The following is a 23,175-nucleotide window of genomic DNA, read 5'->3' as shown; positions in this document are numbered from 1 at the left end:
ATCTAAAAGCTAGAAGCTCTTTAACTTAGATTATCAATTCATTCTACACTAAAGATTAATCCTGAGCCTGTGAGCCATAAAGATGAATTTTGTCGATTAGGACAAAACTGAAATTGATTAATGAATTGGATCATAGAACAAAAACAGAGAAAAGAAGAAGAAAGACATAAACAAGATTAGAGGTTAACCAGAAGAAGCAAATTAAGGGAATAGTAAAGCTAAAGGATAATGATGACGATGATGATGATGTGAGTGGGAAGGTCAGGACCTACTAGTGTTTATTGAGAATCAGTTAAATTCCTTGAGTCTCTTCTTGAGCATGTCCATCGATTTCTTCTTGGCTGTCAGCTTTGTGTTTCTATTAGCCAGGCTTCCGAATATCCCGTCTGCAGAATCCTTAAACTTCTCGCAGATCGTAGCCACTTTCTTGTAATCCAAAGTGTTGTAGTTCCTCTCTCTAATCACCGGGTTCATGAAGTTCTCGGGTTGGCTACTCGACAACAGGTTTATCAACTGCCTAGCTTCAACCAGATAGCTTCTAAAGCTTCCTTCTTTGTAGATCTCATTTAACCCGCTTGAGTGATATCTCTCATCAGCAAAGTTTTCTATCACTCTCAGATCGTGGTTAATGGCCGAGACTGCATTAGCATTGAATCTCTTGATGCTATCGCTGAGGAATGTAGAGACGATGGAGTTTGAGATATGTTCGATAGCCCCAACTCCAACTTTGTATAAGGCATCCATTGGGAGGATCTGTTGTGCCGTTGACATAACAGTCTCGAGGTATATAACAACCTCGTTTATGTACTCGTGCGGCCCTTGTGGCATTTCCTCTGTAGTCCAGTTAACATTTTCTGTGAGCTTCATGAACTCGTCCAACTTGGTGTTAACCACATTCAACAAAGCAAGATAGGCTGCGTCTCTTGATGTTTTGAGGACAACCTTTGCAGCTAAACTAGCTTGAGGCCTCTCAACTGATCGGCTTGGGATGCCACAAAGTTGAGCTGCATGTCGGAGAAAATAATCACTGGCCTTTTCGAGGAAAGATATGTTTGCTGCAATCTGCATAGCTTGAGATACACCAATTGAATTGTTGCTAATCGTCTCGAGGATAACTTCGTTCAATACATCAATCAAGATTTTGTCGAGGTACTTCCTCAGAACACTGAAAAAATTAGTGTTCACTCCATAGGACAAGTAATCAACAGATCCTTTTATGTATGACCTGATGATGCGGCAAACATCTGGCACCATAGAAGAGAAGGGCGCAATGTAAGTGAAAGCCGGCATAATGTCTGAGGTCTGAAGATTAAACGACAAGACATTGTTTTCATAGTCAGCTTCCTTCTTGATTACCATCTGCTGATAAGTGTCCTCTGTAATAGCAGTCACAATTTGCTTTCGACACTCTTCAAGAAGAAGCTCGTGGTATTTATCTCGGCTCTTGTCAAGGGCATCAAGAACTGGACCCACTTCATAACCGTACTGTCTAAGGGTTGTGCCAAGGAGAGTTACATAATCTTTCACCAAAAGCAGATGAGTAGGCGAATCCATTCTGGCAAATTGGTTCTCCAATATGGCTACAATTTTGGAAATGGCTGTTTCCCACATTGTCTCAACTTGATCAGCCAACAAGAAATCTCCAGCTGTCCTAATCACCCGATCCTCCACAATGAAATATCCTGCAACCTGGGCTAGAAATGTTTGGTATGATTCCACAAATGGCTGTGTATAAGTGATCTGCAGATCTGATTGGAGCTGTAGTAGCCTATTCTCATAGTAATAGTCACGGAACCGTTCTGGGACTCCAAGAATAGTGTGGATGTGATAAGCTCGATACAGAGGTGTCAGATCAAACTTCAATACAGAGTCTTGTTCCGAGTCTTCAACATCTAAAGTGTATGCCAATTCTCCCAAACCACCTGTATTCTGTTCCTCTGCTCTCCTCTGACGTTCCAGCATTTCTTCTTCCCTCTGGCGAGCTGAAGCGGTGAGGCCAATAGCAGTCTGTCCAATATTTTTAGAGGAACTCCTAATGTGAACAAGCCATTCATTAAATTGGCTACACACTTTTTTCTCAATGTGAGTCTTGATCACTGGAATTCTTCTCTCTATAACCAACTTTAGAACCTTAAGTGGGATAAGCTTCAGGTAACTCTTCTCAATCAAATCCATGGTTTTCAGGGCATGGTAAAACTGTCCTTCAGATATGTAACTATTACATTTAACACACAACTCCAGTGCTTGAACGCAGATCTTCGACATTTTAATAGCTTCGGTTACATTCTTCTTGACTGCATAAGACTCGAGAAGCTCTTCCAGTTTAACCAATAAGGCACTACCAACCTCTTGCAAACGGAAATTGTCACTTGCAAGATCACTCTTAAGCTCTTCAGCGTCAACTAACACACCACGAAGCTCATCAACTGCAACAATAAATTCTTCATAGTGAGTCTTGCATAGATCCTCAATTTCAGCTTCCTTCTTCCTCGCCACATTTTTGAGCTGATGAACGAGAGGCTCAGGCCTCCCCATTTCGAAAGCATGCCTAACGAGAGGACCTACATCATCACCGTTTCCAATCAATGTTGCAAGAACTAAATCTTCACCTGTATCTCCATTCTCTGTAACAATCCTCCTTTTTGGTTTGGCCTCCATCATTCTGAGAGAAAAGCATTATCAATGGAAAAAAATAAGACGACAAGGTAAAGAATTTTGACGAGATTTATGACAAGGAATGAGCCAAAACTGGAAAAATCATCTGCAGTATAGAATCAATCGTATCGTAAAAAATTGAAGATTTCGATTGCCATTAAAGGAAAATTTTACAGGAACATAGAATCAGAAACCTGAGCAACAAAATGGAAAATATCGTAAAGAAAATTAATGCGAAGAATTATCCCAGATTGGTAACCCTAATCTAACAAAATCAACAATGACAGGAAATAGGATCCAAAATCAACGAATCTTAAAAAAAAAAAAACTATCTCGAAATGAGAATTTCTGCATTTCGTCAGATCAAAGTTCCATATACAAAATGAAGAAGGAAACTCTTAGGGTTAAAATAGAAAGTGATATGATCATGAAGCGTGATCCTTAACGCATTGAAATGGTCACAATCTAAGGAAAAAAAAAACAAGATAATCGAGCTGAAGATCTAACCGATAGAGAGAAGGAAGACGCTTCAACTGAGAGAGGCAACGGAGACTCAAAAATTGTTAATTTGGTAAAAAAAAATCTGACAGCGAACGAAGAAGAAGACGAAGTCGCCCGATGAAGGAGATAGAGATAGTTGCTTTTGGTTTTCTCAGTGAATTGTTTACTATCCAATAGCCAGGAAAGTGTTAATTTAGGGTTAAAATCGGTTTGACCGGTCCGGTGGGATTCCTGATTTGAGAAAGATTAGACAAGTGTAATCACTCACTCTAATCAGTGATTTCGTCTTTAGACAAAACTGTTTTTTCGGTTCATTATCATTCATAAAATTTAGAATCATAAAAATCATTTAGTGAGCTGAAAACTGTTCTTCTGAAAGGACAACAAAATAGATTAGTTCTTTGATTCTTTCCGTCTTCCAACCATTTGAACGTTTTTTTATTTATTTCAATGTTGTGTTAATTACCAAAAAATGGCACTTGTTAAATATTTTTGTAGTACTTAATTTCTCTTTGAGTTTACACGAATGAGATTTTAGAGATGAGTTCAAAATAGCTGTGTTAAGCAAGTTGATTCTCCAAGTGGTATGGCTCTCTGTTTAGGTTAGGCAAATTTTCATAGCTCAGCTATTGATTACCAAGAGTCTTGACTCCGTTATGCTCTAGGAGGATAGAGCCCAAGTGAGACTAATTTATGTTTTTGAAGATCCCAGACCAAGATTTGTTCGAGCTTTAGTCAAGAAGAAAGCTCACACTTCTCACGAATGCACACACAAATGAAACTAAACTTGAAATGCGATGTGACCCTGCGTGCACGACTTCAGTTCAACCATTGTTGGTCACACCAAGAATGTATTTTGATAATCCACTAAAACGTGTTTGTTTACAGTAAAATATGGTCATGGTCGCTATAAGATATGAGAAGAGCAAACAAAGGTTGCTTCTACAACAAGTAACTCAAGATCTTTCTTGTACTCTCACATTCAAACCTCCTCTGATTCTAAGTGTCACCGACATTAGAATCTCAGGACGCTCCTTCTTCCCTGGAACCTCAACCACAAACCTCTCTAAAACCGCAGCGACTATCGATTTCATCTGAATATAAGCCATCTCCTTCCCTAAACACATCCTTGGTCCCGCATGAAACGCAGGAAACTTATAAGGATTCTCACCTCTAAAACCACCATTTGTTTCATCAATCCACCTCTCAGGATCAAACCGATCGCAATCTTTCCCCCAAATACTCTCCATCCTCCCCATCGCATACGCGTTATAGCTTATCCCCCAATCTTTCCCTATAAATGTCCCATCAGGCAACACATTGTCCTCAGCACAACTCATTGTATCCACTGGCACTGGCGGATACAATCGTAGAGATTCAGTTATCGCTGCGTGAAGATAATTCATCAGTTTAAGATCTTCAAACCCGTAAACTTCCCCGATTCGCTTCCCTGTTCGTTCTCGAATCGAGTTTAGCTCTTGTAGAATCTTATCTTTCACTTCTGGATGCATAGAGAGCAACCAAAAGAACCAGCTCAAAGCAGAGGAAGTAGTGTCTCGTCCTGCAAGTATGAAACTTATGACAATATCACGAAGTATCTCCGGAGAATTCATCTCCTCCTTGCTGATAAACCGAGAAAGCAAATCTTCCTTGTGATCACTTACCTTTCCTTGTTCAATCCTGTTACGCACGATCTCGTCTGCGAATTTATGGACGATCATGATTGATTCTCTCAGAACTCTCTCTGATCCAATGTTGAGTTTCTTTTTAATCTTCCATGAATACGAAATCACAGACTGAAACCGTTGCGAGATGATCGTCGCCGCCGTTTCAAAGGCCTGCATGAAGTTTACACCGGCTGCTCCGTCGTCGCCGAGACAAGCTGAATCAACGTTGAAAGCTAATTTACAGATGTTATCGAACGCGAACCGCTCCAATATGTCTTGAAGATCTATCAATTTTCCGTTGGTTGCAGCTTCTGCTAACACTGGAACAAGCCTGAAAAGAGAAAATCTCAGTAACGAAATTGAAATTGAAAGTGAAATTGAATTATTATACCTAGTGTTGATTTCGACGGTGACGTTGCTCATAACGAAGTCACGGAGAGATTTAGTACTGAATTCATAACTGGCCGTCTTCCTCTGTTTCCACCACATCTCACCGTCGGAGTTAAAAATCCCGCGGCCGAGAAAATCCTCGAGAATCGAGATGAACCGTTCGCCTTTAGGGAAACTTTCGAATTTCGTCTTGAGCATATACTCGACGTTAGCTGGATTCGCCGTCATGACGAACTGCAGCTTCCCTGGTCGCCGAAAAATCGCCGTTTGGGTTGGGCATCGAGACAGAGTTTCCACCGTCCAGTCGAGGAATCGGTGACGGTTATTCACTAGACCAGGTAAGCTTCCAACGATCGGATACGACTTGAAACCAAATTCTGAAGAAGAATTCTTGGGGAAGAAGATGAAGAAGATGACGATAGGGAAACAGAGGAGGGAGATGAGGATGAAATGCTCCATTTTTTTTTTATCTTCTTCTTCTTCGTCGCACTACAGAGTTTTTAGTGGTAAGTATTCCGGTACGGTGTAAACCATACCGTGAACCGAACCAATGAAATAATATCGAGAATAAGGTGAAACCAAAACGCAGTTCACATCAATAATTTACTTGTGGGTTTCTTTAAGGCCCAAAATAGTCGGTTTAGTAGATTATAAGTCTAGATAACTTAAAATCCAAATAAGACTTACACATAAGCCCACGCAAACTTTGTGATCTTCTATACCTAAACGACACCGTTTCAGATTTAGACGTTCATAATTAGATCGTATGTACGTATTCGACATCTCTAGCGTGAGCGACTCAACAAGTTTTGAACCCTTGAGAGTTGAGACAAACCTAAAGATTATGACATGTGATTATACTTTGATCAGACAATGTAAAAATCTTTTGATTTTGAATGCCTAATTAACCTGTCTATCATTCATCTTTTAAAATTTACTATAACATAAGATATACTTCAATTATTTGAATGATATATAGTCGACAAGATTGCCCAAATTATTGGAATTTTATTTTTTCGTTGTGCACTTACAAAAGAGTCCGATGCTTATGCTATTTTCAGATAGTTATGTTTTTAAAAGGATTCTTTGACCAAAACACTTTTCCATCGATCATCTGCAGTAGTAAAGAAACTGATGTTACAACCATGAAATGGACAAATTGGTTTCCATAATACAGTTTTTTATGAAGAATGGAGATTTTGCTCTTTATCGTCAAGTGTTTTCTTAACACACGCATGAATCTTTGTCTTCAATCATCTCATAAACTTTACGTTACATGTCAATATCTTAATACACCTCCATTAGATATTTATCTTTTGATTAAGAGTAATATCCATTAGATATTTCATTAGATTCATAGATAATTCCAATATCAGAACTAAAGTTGACGATCCATATATATCTCATAACTCATCTGTATTCTGTAAAGAGGTTTAATAACCTTGGTCTATCGAGTTTGAGACTTGATACCTTATTTTGTTTTAAAACCAGTGGTGCATAAAATGTTTTGACCACTAGACAAGTAGACATAAATGTTTTCTGAAGATCCAATTATATAAAATAGAGATATGAATGTATTGGAGATGAGATGATATACTAGAACTGGTCATGGATACAAACAAATATCAAAGATCTAACATATCTTTTCTTCAAAAGAGTAATATTATATTATGAAAAAGATGGAGAAAAAGTGCGTGAGCATACACCTTTTTCTATAATATGGGAATGTGTTTGCTACCGAAACGTTACACTAAAAAAATTAAAGCTAGAAGTTGTTATATGTCCTATTACCAATTTAAAAAAGGAAAAGAAAAAGAAGAATAATAATATTTTCGTCACAGAAAAGAGCAAAGACGACGAGAAAAAGAAGGGTGCACCGTTGTTGCTTTGCTTGGAAAAAGTAGAAATCAAAACTTTTGATGATATAAATGCTTATGAATATGTTATCTATGATTGATCTACGTGCATTGTATTAGTATGAATCAGTCAAACTTCATTATTTATGAAAGCAATTCTCTTTTTGAACACTTTTGTAAAACTAATTAATATACTTGTTTTCTTTTACTTCCTTAGCTTTTTCGTGAAAAACAATATATATATGCATATATCTTATTTGAGCTTAATCTTTGACCATCAAATCATCAATAGTTTGTGTTACGATACTTTGAACAGTTTCCTAATAATTATTTGGTATTATTCACTACAGAATTGACTCTCTAACAAAACCGAAACAATCAAAATTGGATTGTTAATTTCAGTTACTTTCACTTTGGTTTGAATGTAACAAACGAGAGCATGCAAATATATATCACGCTGTACGTTGCCGATTATTATTTGGCACAAAGATTTTTCTAGCTGCTGGAAAAAAGGGTTGTATATATTTTAGGCTTTTTAGCCAATACGATCAATGTTCACATATATAAATTCTCATCAAAATATAAACTGTAACGTGAACGTACAACATTGTGAACCTTTACTTGAATGAATCAATTTATACGATTGTTACTATATCTTTTAGCGGAGGAAGAGACAAACGAAAGAGAGCTGCAGAAGCAAAAGAGGCCCATTTCGCTTTTCACATCCCATAATTCCAAAGTATTGGCCGGTGGAATCTAAACTTTATTTTATGTTTCTCTTCATTTTTTATCCATATCTTTTGCACGCCTTTAAATCTTCAATTTATATAAATTTACACGGGAAAATCGTGTTAACATAAACGATAAATTCTATAAAAATAATATAAAGTAGGAGAATGACACAGAGAAAAGTAAGAGAAACTCAACCCAATAGAGTCTACAGTCTAGTTCAGTTTAGGTTTGATTTATTTTTTTAACTATGTTTTTTTTCTGTTTAAAATATATAGAAATCAAATTAGTATCTATTTCCAGGTTCCTCGACATTAGAAGGAACATAAAGCACATTGATGGCAGAGGATCGGATTTATAGTTTTGAACCTTCTTTCATACCCTCCAGATAGCATGGTCTTTCAACATATTATTATGGAGGGTGATTGTAAAGAACTGCATAATATTTTAATACAAAGAAGTGTACTCGAGTATTCTTCATGTTCTATATAAATTTTCTCTTTGATGTATAAAATTTGCTCAAGGATTATGTAGAACAGTATCATATAGGCTTGTTTTTATAGATGAAGAAGGTCCGATATACATTAAAATGAAAGGAAAAAAAAAGTAAAGAGAAGACAATGAAATGTAGCATATTGTTTGATAGTTTTGTTGTTGTATCAAACACTCTGTTCAAATTCGAATAATACATGTTAAAAAATCCAAGAAATAATAATAATGTAAGCATGTTTAACATTTTATGTGAGAGTTCATACTGAATACTTTCGATGTGAGCATGTTTAACATTTTATGAATTATGGAATAAGAGTCGGTTGTATATATAATGTAAGTGGTAAATTCAACCACGAAGCCATTAACAAGAAAAACTTGAGTCCAAAAAGTGAGTGGGTAGAGAGATGAATTAGCAAATGCTGGAATGTGATTAGATGCCCATTTGGAATTGTTTGCCTCTTTGTTTCCATTTCTAGTTGGTAACCAAAAACGCACCCACATTCTTCATCCCACTTTATCCTTATTGTCTATCTAATTTTTTTCCTAATCAAATCTATAATCACAATTATATAATCGAGAATTTAGCATCTCCATATATGTACCCATGTTTTATTCCCATGGGACCGGGTCAGTTCATTTCGTGTGTCAATTAATATAGTTCAGATTTATATGCATGTGATCCATGGGTTTGGAAGCATAAAATCTCAAATCTAAAAAGCCAGAATATATTCGAATCGATCATATATGTCGAAGCATTTGGAACAGTTATCTATAGATGACGTCTAAATGGATTTTTTTATATATATTTACTGGTAAATTAAATAGATTTGAAGATGAGTTTCACAAAAATCTTCCCTAACTTTATCAAGAAGTATCCAATAGTCTCACATAAAGTGATATTAATGCATATTCTAGAGGAGGTAATGGATCATGCCCAACTTGATTTTTTTTTAATTATTAAATAATGAAGCACTTGCAACATATTTTCATAAGAAAAACATATCGCAATAATTAATCTCTGAGATTTGCTGATCTTTTTAATTTATTGGGTTCTCTGTTGCTATGTATTGCATCAGCATTCACAGGAAATATTTTAATTAGGATCACATTCCTATGGATATGGTTACTCACCAACAAAAACAAATCCACTCTCGTAATTAAGCAGTTTTTGCAACAAATTACAGACATTATTTCATCTGCGGGTCCCACAAACAACGTAAGCCTAGGTCCCACTTTATTTCTGCTGCCACTTGTAAGTCACTCCGTCCACTTGTTTTTTCTTTCTTCTTTGCTTTCCCTACAAATCCAAATCATTCGTCACACTTATAACGATAGAGTTGGAATTGATTTTGGAATTTGTGTGTTCACTGTTCGTCATTTACGTGTGCATTTTTATTTCCATTTCCGTCGGTTTAATTTTGACTTTTGATCATATGTATATATTGAAACAAATGTTAATTAAATTTGTATATGTACACAATTGATATGGATTTAACAACTAGTACTATATAGTTATGGTGTTATGTATTGTCCTGATTTGATCTGATTTTTCTGCTGTTGATTTGGTGTAAGCCGAAAAAATAAAAATGCCAACGTCACTAAAAAGGAAAGAAATAAATGGAGTAATTAATTATTTTCAGGAAAAAAAAACAAAAGCTCATTCGAACTCATGATCCGGAATATGATGCTCTATATAAATAGAAAGAACCTCTCTCACCAATTTGTTCGTAGGAAGAGCACAAGCCTCCACAAGTGGTGTTGCCCCTCTGTTCCTAACTCCTTTCTCTTATATAAAATTGTGTATCCTCCATACATACAACAAAGAGAGAAACTTTTGATATGGGGTTAAAGATGTCAGAATCAGCCAAGCCTTACTTTGCAATGGTTTGTCTTCAATTCGGATACGCCGGCATGAACCTCGTGACGAAGGTTGTGCTAGACCGCGGCATGAGCCATTACGTCCTTGTGGCTTACCGTAATGCCTTTGCCACGGCTGCTATCGCACCTTTTGCTCTACTCTCCGAGAGGTATCATATTTTATAGAAATATATATTAAAAAAGTTCGATTGATTCTCATCAAATACAAACATTTGATAACTTGATAATGGTGTTGTAGGAAAGTGAGGCCGAAGATGACATTTCCAATATTCATGCAGATTTTTGTTCTAGCTCTTCTCGGGTTAGTCTTCTTAAAATTTGAATTATTTTTCAAAAACATGCACTTGATGAGTATATGAATACTTTATGAATTATTTACCACAGGCCTTTGATCGATCAAAATTTATATTACGCCGGTCTCAAACTTACTTCACCAACTTTTGCCGGCGCAGTCACAAATATCGTTCCAGCTTTGACCTTTATCATTTCCATAATTTGCAGGTACCTAAATTTAACGCATAGCTTTATTATTAGTTATCCATTGCGGTAGCCAAATACAATAGGTTAATTCATACAATATGGTACGTTGATGATGATGCGTGGTTTATATTTTGGTGAAAAAAATAAAGGATGGAGAAGGTGGAGATGAGAAAAGTAAGATTCCAAGCAAAAGTGGTGGGGACATTAGTGATAGTGGTTGGAGCCATGTTGATGATTTTATTCAAAATTCCTCTAATCACCTTTCTCCGATCTCACCTCACCGGCCATGCTTTGTCGCCGGCAGGTGAGGACTACCTCAAAGCCACCGTCTTCCTCCTCATCGCCTCATTTTCTTGGGCTTCCTTTTTCGTTCTTCAGGTACATCATTTAAATTTTACATCGACTGATCTCTTTAACTCGTGAAGCCCCTTCTAAAAGTATCTTTATCTACGGATTAATATATACATATCTAATAGTAGTGATCCGATAGTACTATATCTAAATAAGGGAGTCTTCTAACGAATTAGGACAATTATGTTTCATCATTTCTTTAGGCGGCTACGTTGAAGAGATACTCATCTCACCTTTCATTATCGACGATGGTGTGTTTCATGGGCACGTTACAGTCCACAGCCTTAACGTTTGTGATGGAGCCAAACCTTTCTGCATGGAACATTGGCTTTGACATGAACCTTCTTGCCTCTGCTTATGCGGTTTGTCCTTCTCATGATTATATAAATTATGTTATATACGGAACCATATAATACTTATAATCTGATGTGTGAATATATATACTTTTATAGGGCATAATGTCGTCGAGCATAGCGTACTACGTTCAAGGAATGATGACGAAGCAAAAGAGTGTTATCTTTGTTACTGCTTTTAATCCTCTTGTTGTCATAATCGGATCCATCATTGGCTTCCTCATCCTCAACCAAACTTTAAACCTTGGCGGGTAAGCAACCAGTGGATTTTGATCTGATTAGGTCATATGGCTGGATTCATCATCATGTTTCTAAACTAGTATATTTTGTTGATCCAACTCCGAAATTTAGGGTTCTTGGAATGGCAATTTTAGTGGTGGGAGTTTGCACGGTTCTTTGGGGAAAGGAAGGAGATATCGATGAAGAAGAGAACATTGAGGAGAAGTTTGTAGAAATTGTCAAGTGTTGCAACCGCTGCGATATCAAGGTTCTCTCGATGATGCCAAGAATCGATGAGGAAGTAGACGTTGAAATGCAATCCGCAGGAACAGCTAAAGTGGCGGTGGGTTTCTCGTAACCTCTCGTGTGTGGAAAAAGATGTTCACGACCTTAATTAGATCTTTTCAAGTCTTTTTTTTTTAACAAAATTTTAGATAGAGGAGCAACTTTTTCTTTGTTCTATATCATTGCTCCAACTTTTTATTTTCTTTGTAGGTTTTGTTTTATAATCTTCATTAGAAGGGTAATTATTATTATTAAATAAATGTTCCAAATTCCTTTGACCATTTAGATTAGTAATCGCGCTCAAATATTTGACCATTTAATCCGCTAATTAATCAACTTGACTTAGATTTGTAGATAGTCTTGACAAATTAAGCCCTTTTTTGTGTGCATTGATAGAAATCAGAATCATATCTAATCCGGATCATGCATGAACAAAACAAACCCTTTAGGTCACACTATGGGCCTGCACTATCCCATTAAAATTTGAATGTGTTACTTCTTGGTACAAAAACGAAATAAACGTAAGCGTTTTGCAAAACAATTGCATAACTGCAAGTAAACTCCTCCTTAATTAATATCTCAAACATACTTTTGTTCAGTAAATACTAAAATCGTTACAAGAATTTTCATATACATATACTCCCTGGATTATAAAAAAGAAAGTAAACAAATTCACATTACAAAAGAAGATACATCATGGCCCTCAAAGCAACTATGGTCACCAAATCCATGTTTGCAGCCTTATTCACAATTATCGCGATGGCTACATTGGCATCTGCAGCCTCCGGTTTGGCTCAGTCTCCAGAATCAGACCACTTGGTTAACAAATGTATGGCTAAGTTATCTTCAAGGTGTGCGATGTATGTCACGGATGCAATCTGTACTATTCATGGTCCGATGAGACTAAAACATCATGGATGTTGTCTAGAAGTTTTTCACATGGGACGTGCTTGTCTTAAAATCGTAACGAATCATGTAATCCAAATGTTTTTGCCCAAGTTTGAAGGTGTTCGAAAACAATACTCTCTCGAGAAAAGTACATATATAATGCAACTTTGTGTTCCGGTTTTAACTATATCTTGAATATTAAGTTTTTCTTTTTTTTTCATGCATGGAGATTTAAAATAAATCCAAATTAAAACTTTCGAGTTATGTTGGTAGATTTTTCTTATACAATTTTTTTCCCCCTATATCAAATGATCTTAGTCCCTTACACTTTTAATAATTGAAATAAAGTTGGGGAAAAGTTTTCCCGGAAAACACAATGTGCTCTTGTGTCTGCGCATTGATATGAGTCTCGACAAGCTGAGTATTAGATGGTTTGATTATTTTAAAGATTCAAGTCGCAATAATCAAGAACACTGATGTGAACATTGTAATGGAAATCGAGGAGCTTAATGCCTTAAGTAGAGGTTATTATTGCAACCAAATCAATTCCTCTGTATTCTCTCGCTCTCCGAGTATTAATCAAGTGCTCTTCCTCACATTTCAGTTTGGTATTGCTCTCTTAGTCTCAAGAAAATTAGTTTAAAAACAATTTCATTGATCTTTTGGAGGTTGTTGTGGTTATTGTGTGAATTAATACATTCAAAGAATCTGCAATGTGATCAAAGAGATTAGAAACCGGTAAGTGATTGTGGCGATAAACATTACAGTCACTCTTGTGTTCCTACTGCTAGTGACATACAGTGTCCAGGTCAGAGCTTGATTGGCTCTATATAGGCTTGTGCAACAGCTTTTTGTAAGAGTCATCTTCATAACATGTAAAATCTCTTTTGGTTTGTTCTGTAATTTTACTAGCTTTCAACAAGAACTTACATAGAACAAGATAATCACATGAGATCAGTTACACCAATCATATTCTTGTAGATATTTATGATACTTAGTGTTTTAGCGAATAGCAATGAAGTGATACATCATACAATAAACAAAAATAGAAAGAAGAAGCTAACAAGTAATTTGGATTGGACGGCCTTAGCTTGCTCGTCTCATTTTCCATTTTCTTTCTATGTATCTTAACCTTGCGAGATTTCATCTCTCTCTGTCTTGTATTAGTATTTTAAAAATTTCCTTAGAATTTACAAGAAGATCCAAATCTTGGTTTTGGTCCCTTGCTTGTTGAGCCTTCAAGTGCTTCTGGCAAAAGCATCTGGAAACTATGCAAGAACATCTCCCATTCATCTCCACTCATGTCCCCAAAATAAACACCTTCTTTCTCATCATAATTCACACATATCGGGTGACTCTTGCTCCTCACGATACTCCGATCTCTCCTTTCCTCTTCTATGTTAGTGTCATATGTACTAATCCACTGGTTTGGTGGACACCGCATGAGAGCAGATAGATTGGCAGCAATGGATGGAACTCTTGTGAATATAGGCACTTGTAACATATCTGGAAGCTCTTTGCATTCAACTTCATCGTCAAACTGAAAAATTCCACACTCTAGCTCTGCTTCTACTTCATTCCATTCACTACTATAATCATCATCATCGTCACTTCCACTAACCGCGCTTGCTTTTGCTTTGTTGCAAAGAATCTCCAACACACTAGAACTCTCTTCCCCTCTGCATATGTCCCGAGTCATCTTCTCTCCTATCTCTGCAAGACTAAGCCCTGCAGCAGCAGCTTCTTTCAAGAATATCGTGCAGACGATAAGAACCCGTAGGGAAGATTCCTGTATAGAGTCTAGTTCTGTTCTCAAAAGCTCTGCGTCTTTGAAAGGGTCCAAGTTTGATATATACTGAAGCTCAATGTCGGTGAATGGCACCGAAGCTTGAGGCCAGTTAAGCCATTCGAAATAAGGATCATCGAGGCATTCAGGTAGGCAAAGACCATGATCTATAGGCACAAGCTCTGCAGCTCCAACTCCGTTAGAACAAGTAGTCTCATCTTGGTCATGTATCTTCTTCACCAACATGTTTCCGGCGTGTCTGTCAAGGTTCAAGACTCTCACATCAAGTATACCAATCCTATGGACCGATACAACCGTGAAGCTTCCTGGTCCAAGCTCTCCTGCATCAAAATCATGACCCACAAATCGTTGCAAAGAGGCAACTTTATAGGCGGCGTGATCACTACCTCTGTCATGGAACGGAACATGAGAGATTCTGACCAATGCGGTTGGTGGAACACTGGAAAAGCCTTGGTGGTCTAAAAGGTAAGCAGCCAATTCACGGATTCCGCTTTCACCAACGCGGATAGACCGTTTCATGCCTGGTTGCCCGAGTGTTAAACCGCCAGATCCTTTAGGATTGTTGAAAGCTAAAGGCTCTTCATCGACTGGTTTTGCAACCGCAATGTTGTTACCTTTTTCGGTTTGCAAGAGATATGCACCTCCTAAACCACTTGGTAAAAGCAGAGGCTGAGCTCCAGAAACGATAGCTATGGTTACTTCAGCTACAAGGGAACGTACAGTGGGGACTCTTTGACCACCGAGAATCTCAATGTGCGGAGTAGCAGAGCCATCTAGATTACTACCGGATATGGAGAAGCATGGAGTAGAAACGCTTCGGTTGTTCAAGGAGTGTGAGGAAGCAGAGAGATTGGTTTGTTTAGTGTTGAATCCGAGAAAGTTGAAGTCAAGGTTGGTTAAAGATTGGAGTCTACATCTCTGTGAAGATCGGCTAAACTGCGAAAACCGGTCGGTTAGTGGATCGAGAGCGACGGCCATACAGTTCATGCCAAACCTTTTTTTTGGCTGATCAGATTAATGGTGGCAACTCTTCTTCGATGAATTCGTCAATCATCTAAAAGACAAATCACCTCCAGGACAGCAAGCAAAGCGGATTGATGATACTCGGAGATAAGATGGTGTTCTTTGAATCCATTACTACCTGCAATATCTAGTTCATGAACACAAGAAATTGTTGATCAAAACATGTGTGTAAGCCTATGGAACACGAATGGGAGACCTTATAATCATTCACACTCCTGCAATTGTAAATAGCCGCAAGTTTCTGCAAATTCAAAACAATATTGTCATAAACATTCACACAAAACAATCAGTAAACCCTAAGAATTAAGAGCAATTGCTTGAAGAACAAGGCATCAAATCTGGAAAAATCTTAGACTATTCGACGCAGTTGATATGAAATTACCGAAATTACCAGAATACGAGTGAAGGCATTCAGGGAAAGAAGGAAGAAAGATTGAACAAAAATGGGAGCGTCAGAGAACCGACACTGTCACCGGAAAAAAAAAACTTTTTTTCTTTCTGGGACTCCCCTGTCCCAAGCTTCTTCTTCTTTCTCTTTTTTTTTTTTTTTTGTCTTTTCAAATTTAGGTTTTTTTCTCTCTGTTTTTCTGTTCTCTTTCCTCCAAATTTATAAGGTGCTATAAATGTTTGTTCTTATCTACGTTTTCTGATTCTCCCGCTTTTGTAGGAGAGAAACCATAATGAAATTTGCTAATAATAGACATAAAACTCTCTTTATTACTAAATAATGCAACTGTTGTTGTCATACAGTTTTAGTTTTAGCAGAATCTCAACTCTTAGAGACGTTAATGGATGCTCTACGAGACACTTAAAGAATAATCATTTGTTCTAATTTTAATACTAAATTAACTAATAATAACGTAGAAGATGTATCATGATTTTGATCCATACATAAAATATTCATTATGAAAACCCTAGAAAGAGATCTTCGAGCAGAAAACACACAAATTGGTTAAAACAAGATTACTTTATATACAAAAATTAAAACAGAAATTTTTTTTTTTGTTTATATATATGTTTTTTCTTTTTTTCTCGGATGTAAGGTGCAAGACACACTTTTGTGCTGCAAACCTCAACAACTCTTTTACAAAAAAAAACTCTCTTCATTTTTTCATACATACATTTTTTGTTCCTTGTGTTCCTTTATACAATTACCTTGATTGATGTTGTGACCCGGAGAAGTTGTGCTTTTGTGAACTGCTGCTGATTTTTCCAGCTTGGACTTAAAAAGCAGCTTCTTCCGGCGTTTTTTTTTTGTTTTTTGTTTTACAGACAGATGATTATGACGGCTACTACTACTACAAGGAGCTGTGATGATGCCTTTTTGAAGGTTGGACCAATGCTCGCAGAAGCTGCTTCATGTTTTCAGATGTTTTTAGTTCAGTGATGCAGATCTTGAGAACTGAGTTAGAGAAGAAGACTTACATGGGGTTGGAGCAGGTGAGGGAGATTTTTCGCCTGTAGGTTCTGATTCTGGGCTGCTTTTTGATGGAGGTGGGATATGAGCAAATACAACGTGGGGAAGTGGGCTAGATACTGGTATGGCATGATGACGTGGCGGGGCTGGGTTTGGTGCTGGTGGGTGTGGCTGAGACCGGTGTGGTGCAGGCGTTGGTGGTGCAGTATGATGGTTTAGAGCACTGTTTCCTTTTGGTCTCCTCTGCTCGTAAGGGCAAGGCGGGTTTCTCGGGGGTAAAGGTGAGTGTTTGGTTGGCGCTGATGCAGGTGCAAAGCCTTTAGTTGGAGGTGAGAGTGAAGGTTCTGGAGCAAGTTCATGATGGTGGTGATGATGATGAGGATGATGATGGGGGTATTGGTGGGTTTCAGGTTGAGGAGAAGGGGAAGGGGTTGATGATGTGGCAGGTGAATGTGGCAAGATTGAGGAAAGACGGACTTGCTTAACCTTACCAAATACGGTATGGTTTAGGCCGAGATTTTTGGAATGGGAGCTAGTGATAGTTTGAGCAAGTTGCTTCAACCTCGAAGATGAACCGAATGTGAGTAGAACAGAAGAATGAACTATAGTAGGAGGCGCCACTGTTGAACCTCTGGAATTTGACAAGGTTATGTACAAGTTCTGCAATCCAACAGGAGAGAATTTTAAGATTCTGAATCGATTGCAATAGACTGATCTTGCGAATACAAGTGTCATACCTCATAGGAAGCCAGATTTATGCCCTTCTTCAGCTGGCTAGCGAGTTCCTCAAAGTTTGATTGAATTTGGTAAATCGAAAAGTTTAATGTGAAGTTGAAAAGAAGTTGGGCCTTCTGCAGGGGAAATATAGGCTGGGGAGGGATCACAGTGATTCCTCCAGGGAATTTTAGCACCTCGAAAAAGAATGGTTCCCCAAACAAGGATTCAGTCAAACGGAAAGACAACTGCTTTTGGACCAGAGTTTCAAAAGCTGCCTTGATCAGACTCTCTATTTCGGCAGGTATCTTAGAATTCTCCTTCTCAGGATCAATGGCAAAAATAACCATTGTTCTGTTAAGATCACCCAAGCGTTCAAGCGCTAATACCACAACCTGGCTCAAGAAAAGAAACAGAAGTTACGGAATGATCAACATAGGAAACAATGAAATTCATGCAAGTGAGATTAGGGTGCTTAGTTACTTTGGTCATGGGAAAGCTTATTTCATCAGTGATATCATTCTCAAGCTGCATCAAATTGTCTTCCATGAACGAAATTGGTTTTCCAACATCAAAACTCGCCACTATTCTGTGATCTGCAAAAGAAACAAAAACCAAAAAGCGCCATTATTGCTCCATCATGAAACATAGAGATAAATCATGACACAAGTTATAGGTAACTAAAAATTGTTGCTCCAGTGGGCAGGGGAATAAACAGAAAATGATACAGGTGATTATAAACACATGCAAGTTGTAACATGAAAGAGAAATTAAACAACAGAAGTGCAGAGAACAAGTTTCATAATTCAAACCAAAACATCCTTGCCTGCCAAAGCAAGTGGCAGCAACTACAATAGATGTCTTAACCAAATCAGAATCACTAGAGGAAATGTGTTTGCACAGCTATATCACACACTAAACTACGCACCAACTAGGTCTAGATTCATAATTGATTCTACCAACCAGCTTTAAGAATAGATTGTACAGTAACAAATAGACATAAATGGAAATTGATCAGTGCACAGAAATACAATTCCATGCTAAAGCAAGCTAAGCTTAATACAACATTCTGAACATTATTAGAAATTTTACCTTTTAGGCAGTCTTGATTCAATAAAGGTGTTAAGAATACTAAATATGGAGTTCATGAACTCAACAAAAAAAACACATCCTTATTTGACTCCTGAACTCCACAGGTTTCAACATAAAATTTCAACATAATTCATATATAAACCTTATAAACAAAACGCTACAAATAGCAATTTCTAAGTCCAAGTCAATGGAAAATATACATGTCCTACATCATCTCCTCAAAAATTGTAAGTTGTAAATCCATTAAATATTAATCAAATGTTTATTCCAAGAATTCCAAGCTTTGTGACAGCTCATTCAATTAGTTTCTGCCTACATTTTCCCATGTGAAAATCCAGGAAGAACAAAAAAACCAGCGAATCACAAACCCTAGATCTGAATTCACGAATCACATGAAGCTAGATTTGCGTGAGCCTCGACGGAATCATATAGAGTATGAAGGAACTCACAAATCAGAGAGAAAACGCGATATATACCTTTAAACCTTGGATCGAGATCTAGATCCCCTGGATCTGCAAATCCGAGGAATGGAGGTAACCAAAACAAGGCGGAGAGAAACACAGCAGCAGAAAAAGCAAGAATCAAAACGCATCTGAGACTAAAGTAGCTAGAGATCCAATCGCAGCAACAACATGTGCTTATTCCTCCACCTCCGTTATTCCTAGCCGAAGCAGCTCCGTCGCTCACAGGGAGATTCTGCTCCTCGACGGTATTCTTCCCCATAACAAACAGAGATTCATTCACAGAGAAACTCCAAATCCATAAGCTAAGCTTCTCCGATCGGTTCCAGATTCTGCCGCACCCATCAAAGGCCGGCTTCAAAACCAAGCAACAAACAAAATTTGTAGAAGACGAAGACGATGCTCGAAAAGGAAGCAACAAAGTGGTTCTTGTAGACGGAAACAGAAAATGTAGGGCTGAGGGAGACGGAGAGACGAAGGAAGAGAAAGGAGTGAAGTAGCTTTCTCTGCAAATGACAATAAGGATCCTCTTTCTTTCTTTTTCTAATTTGTGACAAAGGGTATATCTTGGTCTTTTTTTCTTCTTCTACATTTAACATTTGTTTACTATATGTACAGAGCAGTTGCACTAGTGGGTGTGAGCTCGTGTCAGTTTGAAATTTCGAAAATTTTATTATTATTTATACTTATTGTCATTATGCAAGATACCACATTTTTAATGAAAAAAAGGAAGATTATTGAGGAAAAATGTCCAAAAGATGCTCCTTTTTAGAAAATGGTTATAAAAATAATAATTACGAAAGGATTTAATGGGATAATGAAAAATTATAGAGAACATCACATTTATGGGTGAAAACTATATGTAAACTTAATAAATCCACTATTTCAGTGCTACTCTAATTGAGAAGACAGATATCAAGATATTAAATATTATTGAATGATGATGGGGTATTTGTGTTGTGTAGAATTGGTAGTACTAATAACTTGTTGAGAAGTCAAGTAGTTGTGAAACTTGGATCACGGAAGAGACAAAGAAGATTTATAGGTCAAACACTTTTGTCACTTTCCCCTCTACGGCAGATTTCTTGTGGGTCTTTTTAAAGCTTCATCTTCGTCGGTGACATGTATTCGGAGCTTCTTGTTTTACGATATTTATCATCCCTAGTTTCTTCCTACACCTTGTGACTTGTGTGATGTGCCTAATTAATGCTATTCGCTGCTTATTCCATCAAATAAATGGGAATCTACTATTTGTGGGGTTAAGCATATTCGTATGGGCTCAAGATAAGTTCAGTAAGATTATTATATCATTCGCATATAAACAAAATTGATGGTACACCATTGAGTGAGCTAACGCAATTTGGTTATCTAACTATCACTTTCCTCTTTAAACTTGTATGACAAAATCTAATAATATTTATAAATGAGGTCGAGATTCTTCTAGAATAGTCAAGCTTTTTTGTTAGCACATCATAGTTCTCAGGTTCTGGTCTAGCAGCTTTTTTTGCTTACGAAATGTGCAAGTAAAACAAACGTAAACGAAGGATGACATATGACTATATAATAATTAAAAAAGACAGATCGAAGTTTGGTTAGCGCCAGACGAAATCATACATTAGTCTAAAACAATAATTTATTCAATGCAAATTCAATAACAAGCTAACATGTGTGAGATACACAATTCAAAATAAAAACATAAAGTTGATAAACCAGAGAAACAGAAGATCTACAATAAACAATGAACAAAGTAAGGGAAAGAGAGACATGACAAAACACAAACAAAATACACAGAACCAAAGTGAAACAGAAGGCTTAAAAAGAGTCAAGAGTTAGATTAACCTTTAATAGTCAAAAGGCCATCCACTGTAACCCATATGGGATTGTTGTTGTTGATGTTGATGTTGATGTTGTTGCTGTTGCTGCTGGTGATGATGATAGTGGCCTTCTTCTGCAGTTGCTGTGTTGTTTGTGTCTCTGCGGTTTTGAGTCGAGCTTGAGCTAGACGAGCGGAATGGCCAGAGGTTAGAGAAAATGTTCCTTCTTCTGCTGTTTTCTCTTCCATTGGTGCTTCTGTTCTGACTACTCTGTGTGCTTGAAGAAGATCCTCTGGATGGCAACTCTTTACGACAGACTGGGCATGAGTTATGCTGAACCAGCCACGGGACAATGCAGTCAGAATGATAGATATGGTGACACGGCATCTGTTTTGCTTCTGATTTCAGTTCGAACTCGTCTTTGCAAACCGGGCAGTGAGAGTCTGATGACTTGAGATGCTTCTGTGTGATCTTGATGGTTGGCAATGCATCAATTGATGATTTCGGTGCTGGTGGTGGGCCTCGGTGATGAGTGCCTGAGGAAAGCTGTTCAATCAGTTCTTCAAGACCGGGTCCAAAAAAATAGTCTCCGGCATTGGTGCCACGTGCGATACCAATTCCAGGTGCTGCGCCATTGACAAAGGCTTCAACTGAACTATTATCACCACCAGCCAATCGAAAGGGAGCTTGGCCACCAAAGATCAATAGAGGAGCCAAGTTTGAAAAGCTTTCAGAACCCGCAGAGCCAAGTCTTCCGCTGATTTCTCGGTCATAGCTTCTTTCAGCTAAACGGCTTCTCATAAAGGCTGAGAAAGCTTCCATGAGATCAAAGGTTGGATCACGCTCAACATCCCTGTGAGCTCTACTCGGTCCTATATCGATTTCCTCAACAAACCCTCCTCCACAATATGAACAGACAGCATCTCGAGCTCGAAGCCAAACAGCACGTTGACATCTGTGACACCAATGAGTATTCCGAATACTTGACATCCTTTACAATAACAAGAGAAACAAGGTCCCTGTGTGGTTGAAACCTTGGAAGATTTTACAGTCAGGTATTAGTTATTAGCCTGCAAAAGCCGGTAGGAGAACTGATCACCAACTCCTGCTAACTTTTTTGCTAAGTTGGTAAACCAAAGAGATTTTGGCCATATCCCTACTTCCCAAGCTTACCTCAGAGCTTAGTTCATACTACAAGAGTCAATGGAACCACAAGTCATAATTAAGCAAATAAAAGACCAAACTTTACAACACATATTTCACCCAATTATGAAAAATCTCATGTTTCCCTCAACACTAGACCCTTTATTCCCAGATTAGAACATTCACATCATACTAATCTACTACAATCTTCAAATCTAATCTAGCTGATTAACAAATAAATTCTTCTTTAATCAAGCCAACTCAATTAAAAAATGACCAAATAATGAACTCAGAAACTCTATAGTTCAACCACATTTGAGCTAGAAAAAAAAACTCTAAATGAGCCATCAGGCGATCCAGCAATGGAGAGAAAATCGAATTAAGAACAATGAAGAAAGTACAATGCAAGAGATCTACAGAAATCAAAACATCTTTCGTTCGGTTAATCAAGAGGAATAAGATCGATCAAAAACCAGATCACAGAAAACGCTTCAATGGAAAAAAAAAATACGAAATACACAAATCCTAATCAATATCAGAGTAAAACACACAGAAAATATCCGAAATACAATCAAAGGCACAGACTTTACCACAACATTTGAGCAAATTTGATCCAAGGATCTAAATCCAACAAGAAAAATGAAACAAAATAAAATGATAAGATTCAAGAGAACAATTTACTTGGTTAATCAGAAAGAGCAGCTCAATCAGTTACATACCTGTTCACATAGATCCAAAGGAAGACGAAGAAGAAACCCTAAAGAAACTGTGGTAAGATTGGATTTTGGAGGAAGAAAACGAACCAAAAGAGAGCAACTCTGGTAGAAGAATCTCTCCGTTACACTCTATTGAGTCTTTTTGACTGTTAAAAAAAAAAAAGCTTAAAAAAGAACTTGTCTTATCTCTGTGTAATTCTGTGTAAAGTCTGTAATATCCTTTAATTCCCACGTGCCACGTGTC

The 23,175-nt window shown here is 37.5% G+C and overlaps 7 protein-coding genes across 12 annotated transcripts; 2 read left to right on the top strand and 5 right to left on the bottom strand.

The window, feature by feature from the left end:
- Positions 1-43: 43 nt before the first annotated feature.
- SEC15A (exocyst complex component sec15A) lies at positions 44-3,309 on the bottom strand. The gene is made up of 2 exons (NM_115523.3): positions 3,163-3,309; positions 44-2,662 (listed from the first exon to the last, which is right to left on the bottom strand). The coding sequence occupies exon 2, from the start codon at positions 2,659-2,661 to the stop codon at positions 289-291; it is 2,373 nt and encodes a 790-aa protein (NP_191223.2). The 5' UTR covers position 2,662; positions 3,163-3,309; the 3' UTR covers positions 44-288.
- A 543-nt stretch (positions 3,310-3,852) lies between these two features.
- Positions 3,853-5,724, bottom strand: CYP94D2 (cytochrome P450, family 94, subfamily D, polypeptide 2). The gene is made up of 2 exons (NM_115522.4): positions 5,215-5,724; positions 3,853-5,154 (listed from the first exon to the last, which is right to left on the bottom strand). Exons 1-2 carry the CDS (start codon positions 5,670-5,672, stop codon positions 4,113-4,115), a joined length of 1,500 nt encoding a protein of 499 aa, NP_191222.1. The 5' UTR covers positions 5,673-5,724; the 3' UTR covers positions 3,853-4,112.
- Positions 5,725-9,999: 4,275 nt separating this feature from the next.
- On the top strand, positions 10,000-12,137 carry UMAMIT10 (nodulin MtN21 /EamA-like transporter family protein). Its single transcript, NM_115521.4, has 7 exons — positions 10,000-10,317; positions 10,407-10,469; positions 10,553-10,669; positions 10,798-11,026; positions 11,203-11,361; positions 11,452-11,603; positions 11,704-12,137. The coding sequence occupies exons 1-7, from the start codon at positions 10,130-10,132 to the stop codon at positions 11,927-11,929; spliced, it is 1,134 nt and encodes a 377-aa protein (NP_191221.1). The 5' UTR covers positions 10,000-10,129; the 3' UTR covers positions 11,930-12,137.
- A 403-nt stretch (positions 12,138-12,540) lies between these two features.
- AT3G56610 (prolamin-like protein) lies at positions 12,541-13,039 on the top strand. Its single transcript, NM_115520.3, has one exon. It carries the CDS (start codon positions 12,553-12,555, stop codon positions 12,937-12,939), a length of 387 nt encoding a protein of 128 aa, NP_191220.1. The 5' UTR covers positions 12,541-12,552; the 3' UTR covers positions 12,940-13,039.
- A 564-nt stretch (positions 13,040-13,603) lies between these two features.
- On the bottom strand, positions 13,604-16,181 carry AT3G56600 (phosphatidylinositol 4-kinase gamma-like protein; the record flags this gene model as incomplete). Of its 3 annotated transcripts, NM_115519.3 has the most annotated exons (3): positions 13,712-15,692; positions 15,771-15,815; positions 15,957-16,181. In NM_115519.3, one exon carries the CDS (start codon positions 15,536-15,538, stop codon positions 13,928-13,930), a length of 1,611 nt encoding a protein of 536 aa, NP_191219.2. The 3 variants fall into 3 exon arrangements, with proteins under 3 accessions (NP_001327285.1, NP_191219.2, NP_001319769.1); NM_001339804.1 differs by having other exon boundaries at positions 13,604-15,815; positions 15,966-16,181; NM_001339803.1 differs by lacking the exons at positions 15,771-15,815; positions 15,957-16,181 and having other exon boundaries at positions 13,928-15,529.
- A 248-nt stretch (positions 16,182-16,429) lies between these two features.
- On the bottom strand, positions 16,430-19,982 carry AT3G56590 (hydroxyproline-rich glycoprotein family protein). 2 transcript variants are annotated; one of them, NM_001125376.2, is made up of 5 exons: positions 19,274-19,982; positions 18,189-18,301; positions 17,729-18,100; positions 17,000-17,651; positions 16,430-16,926 (listed from the first exon to the last, which is right to left on the bottom strand). In NM_001125376.2, exons 1-5 carry the CDS (start codon positions 19,518-19,520, stop codon positions 16,841-16,843), a joined length of 1,470 nt encoding a protein of 489 aa, NP_001118848.1. In that variant the 5' UTR covers positions 19,521-19,982; the 3' UTR covers positions 16,430-16,840. The 2 variants fall into 2 exon arrangements, with proteins under 2 accessions (NP_001118848.1, NP_191218.2); NM_115518.4 differs by having other exon boundaries at positions 16,459-17,651; positions 19,274-19,969.
- An 825-nt stretch (positions 19,983-20,807) lies between these two features.
- AT3G56580 (RING/U-box superfamily protein) lies at positions 20,808-23,082 on the bottom strand. 3 transcript variants are annotated; one of them, NM_202719.1, is made up of 3 exons: positions 22,935-23,051; positions 22,246-22,263; positions 20,881-22,142 (listed from the first exon to the last, which is right to left on the bottom strand). In NM_202719.1, the coding sequence occupies exon 3, from the start codon at positions 22,060-22,062 to the stop codon at positions 21,100-21,102; it is 963 nt and encodes a 320-aa protein (NP_974448.1). In that variant the 5' UTR covers positions 22,063-22,142; positions 22,246-22,263; positions 22,935-23,051; the 3' UTR covers positions 20,881-21,099. The 3 variants fall into 3 exon arrangements, with proteins under 3 accessions (NP_567039.1, NP_001030874.1, NP_974448.1); NM_115516.3 differs by having other exon boundaries at positions 20,808-22,263; positions 22,935-23,082; NM_001035797.1 differs by lacking the exon at positions 22,246-22,263 and having other exon boundaries at positions 20,876-22,142; positions 22,935-23,036.
- Positions 23,083-23,175: the final 93 nt, after the last annotated feature.

The sequence above is a fragment of the Arabidopsis thaliana genome, chromosome 3 (assembly GCF_000001735.4).
Source record: "Arabidopsis thaliana chromosome 3, partial sequence".
Classification (NCBI taxonomy): Eukaryota; Viridiplantae; Streptophyta; class Magnoliopsida; order Brassicales; family Brassicaceae; genus Arabidopsis; species Arabidopsis thaliana.
The sequence above is the reverse complement of the archived record's forward strand: the minus strand, read 5'-3'. Positions and strand labels throughout refer to the sequence as shown.

Bases quoted from the DNA above. Each gene is read 5' to 3' on its own strand.
- SEC15A (NM_115523.3), bottom strand. From the start codon at position 2,661: ATGATGGAGGCCAAACCAAAAAGGAGGATTGTTACAGAGAATGGAGAT.
- CYP94D2 (NM_115522.4), bottom strand. From the start codon at position 5,672: ATGGAGCATTTCATCCTCATCTCCCTCCTCTGTTTCCCTATCGTCATC. The intron at 5,155-5,214 runs GTATAATAATTC...TTCTCTTTTCAG, and splicing joins ACCGTCGAAATCAACACTAG to GCTTGTTCCAGTGTTAGCAG.
- UMAMIT10 (NM_115521.4), top strand. From the start codon at position 10,130: ATGGGGTTAAAGATGTCAGAATCAGCCAAGCCTTACTTTGCAATGGTT. The intron at 10,670-10,797 runs GTACCTAAATTT...AAAAAAATAAAG, and splicing joins ATCATTTCCATAATTTGCAG to GATGGAGAAGGTGGAGATGA. The intron at 11,604-11,703 runs GTAAGCAACCAG...TCCGAAATTTAG, and splicing joins CAAACTTTAAACCTTGGCGG to GGTTCTTGGAATGGCAATTT.
- AT3G56610 (NM_115520.3), top strand. From the start codon at position 12,553: ATGGCCCTCAAAGCAACTATGGTCACCAAATCCATGTTTGCAGCCTTA.
- AT3G56590 (NM_001125376.2), bottom strand. From the start codon at position 19,520: ATGGGGAAGAATACCGTCGAGGAGCAGAATCTCCCTGTGAGCGACGGA. The intron at 18,302-19,273 runs GTATATATCGCG...TTTCTTTTGCAG, and splicing joins TCTCGATCCAAGGTTTAAAG to ATCACAGAATAGTGGCGAGT. The intron at 18,101-18,188 runs GTAACTAAGCAC...TTCTTGAGCCAG, and splicing joins TAAGCTTTCCCATGACCAAA to GTTGTGGTATTAGCGCTTGA.
- AT3G56580 (NM_115516.3), bottom strand. From the start codon at position 22,062: ATGTCAAGTATTCGGAATACTCATTGGTGTCACAGATGTCAACGTGCT.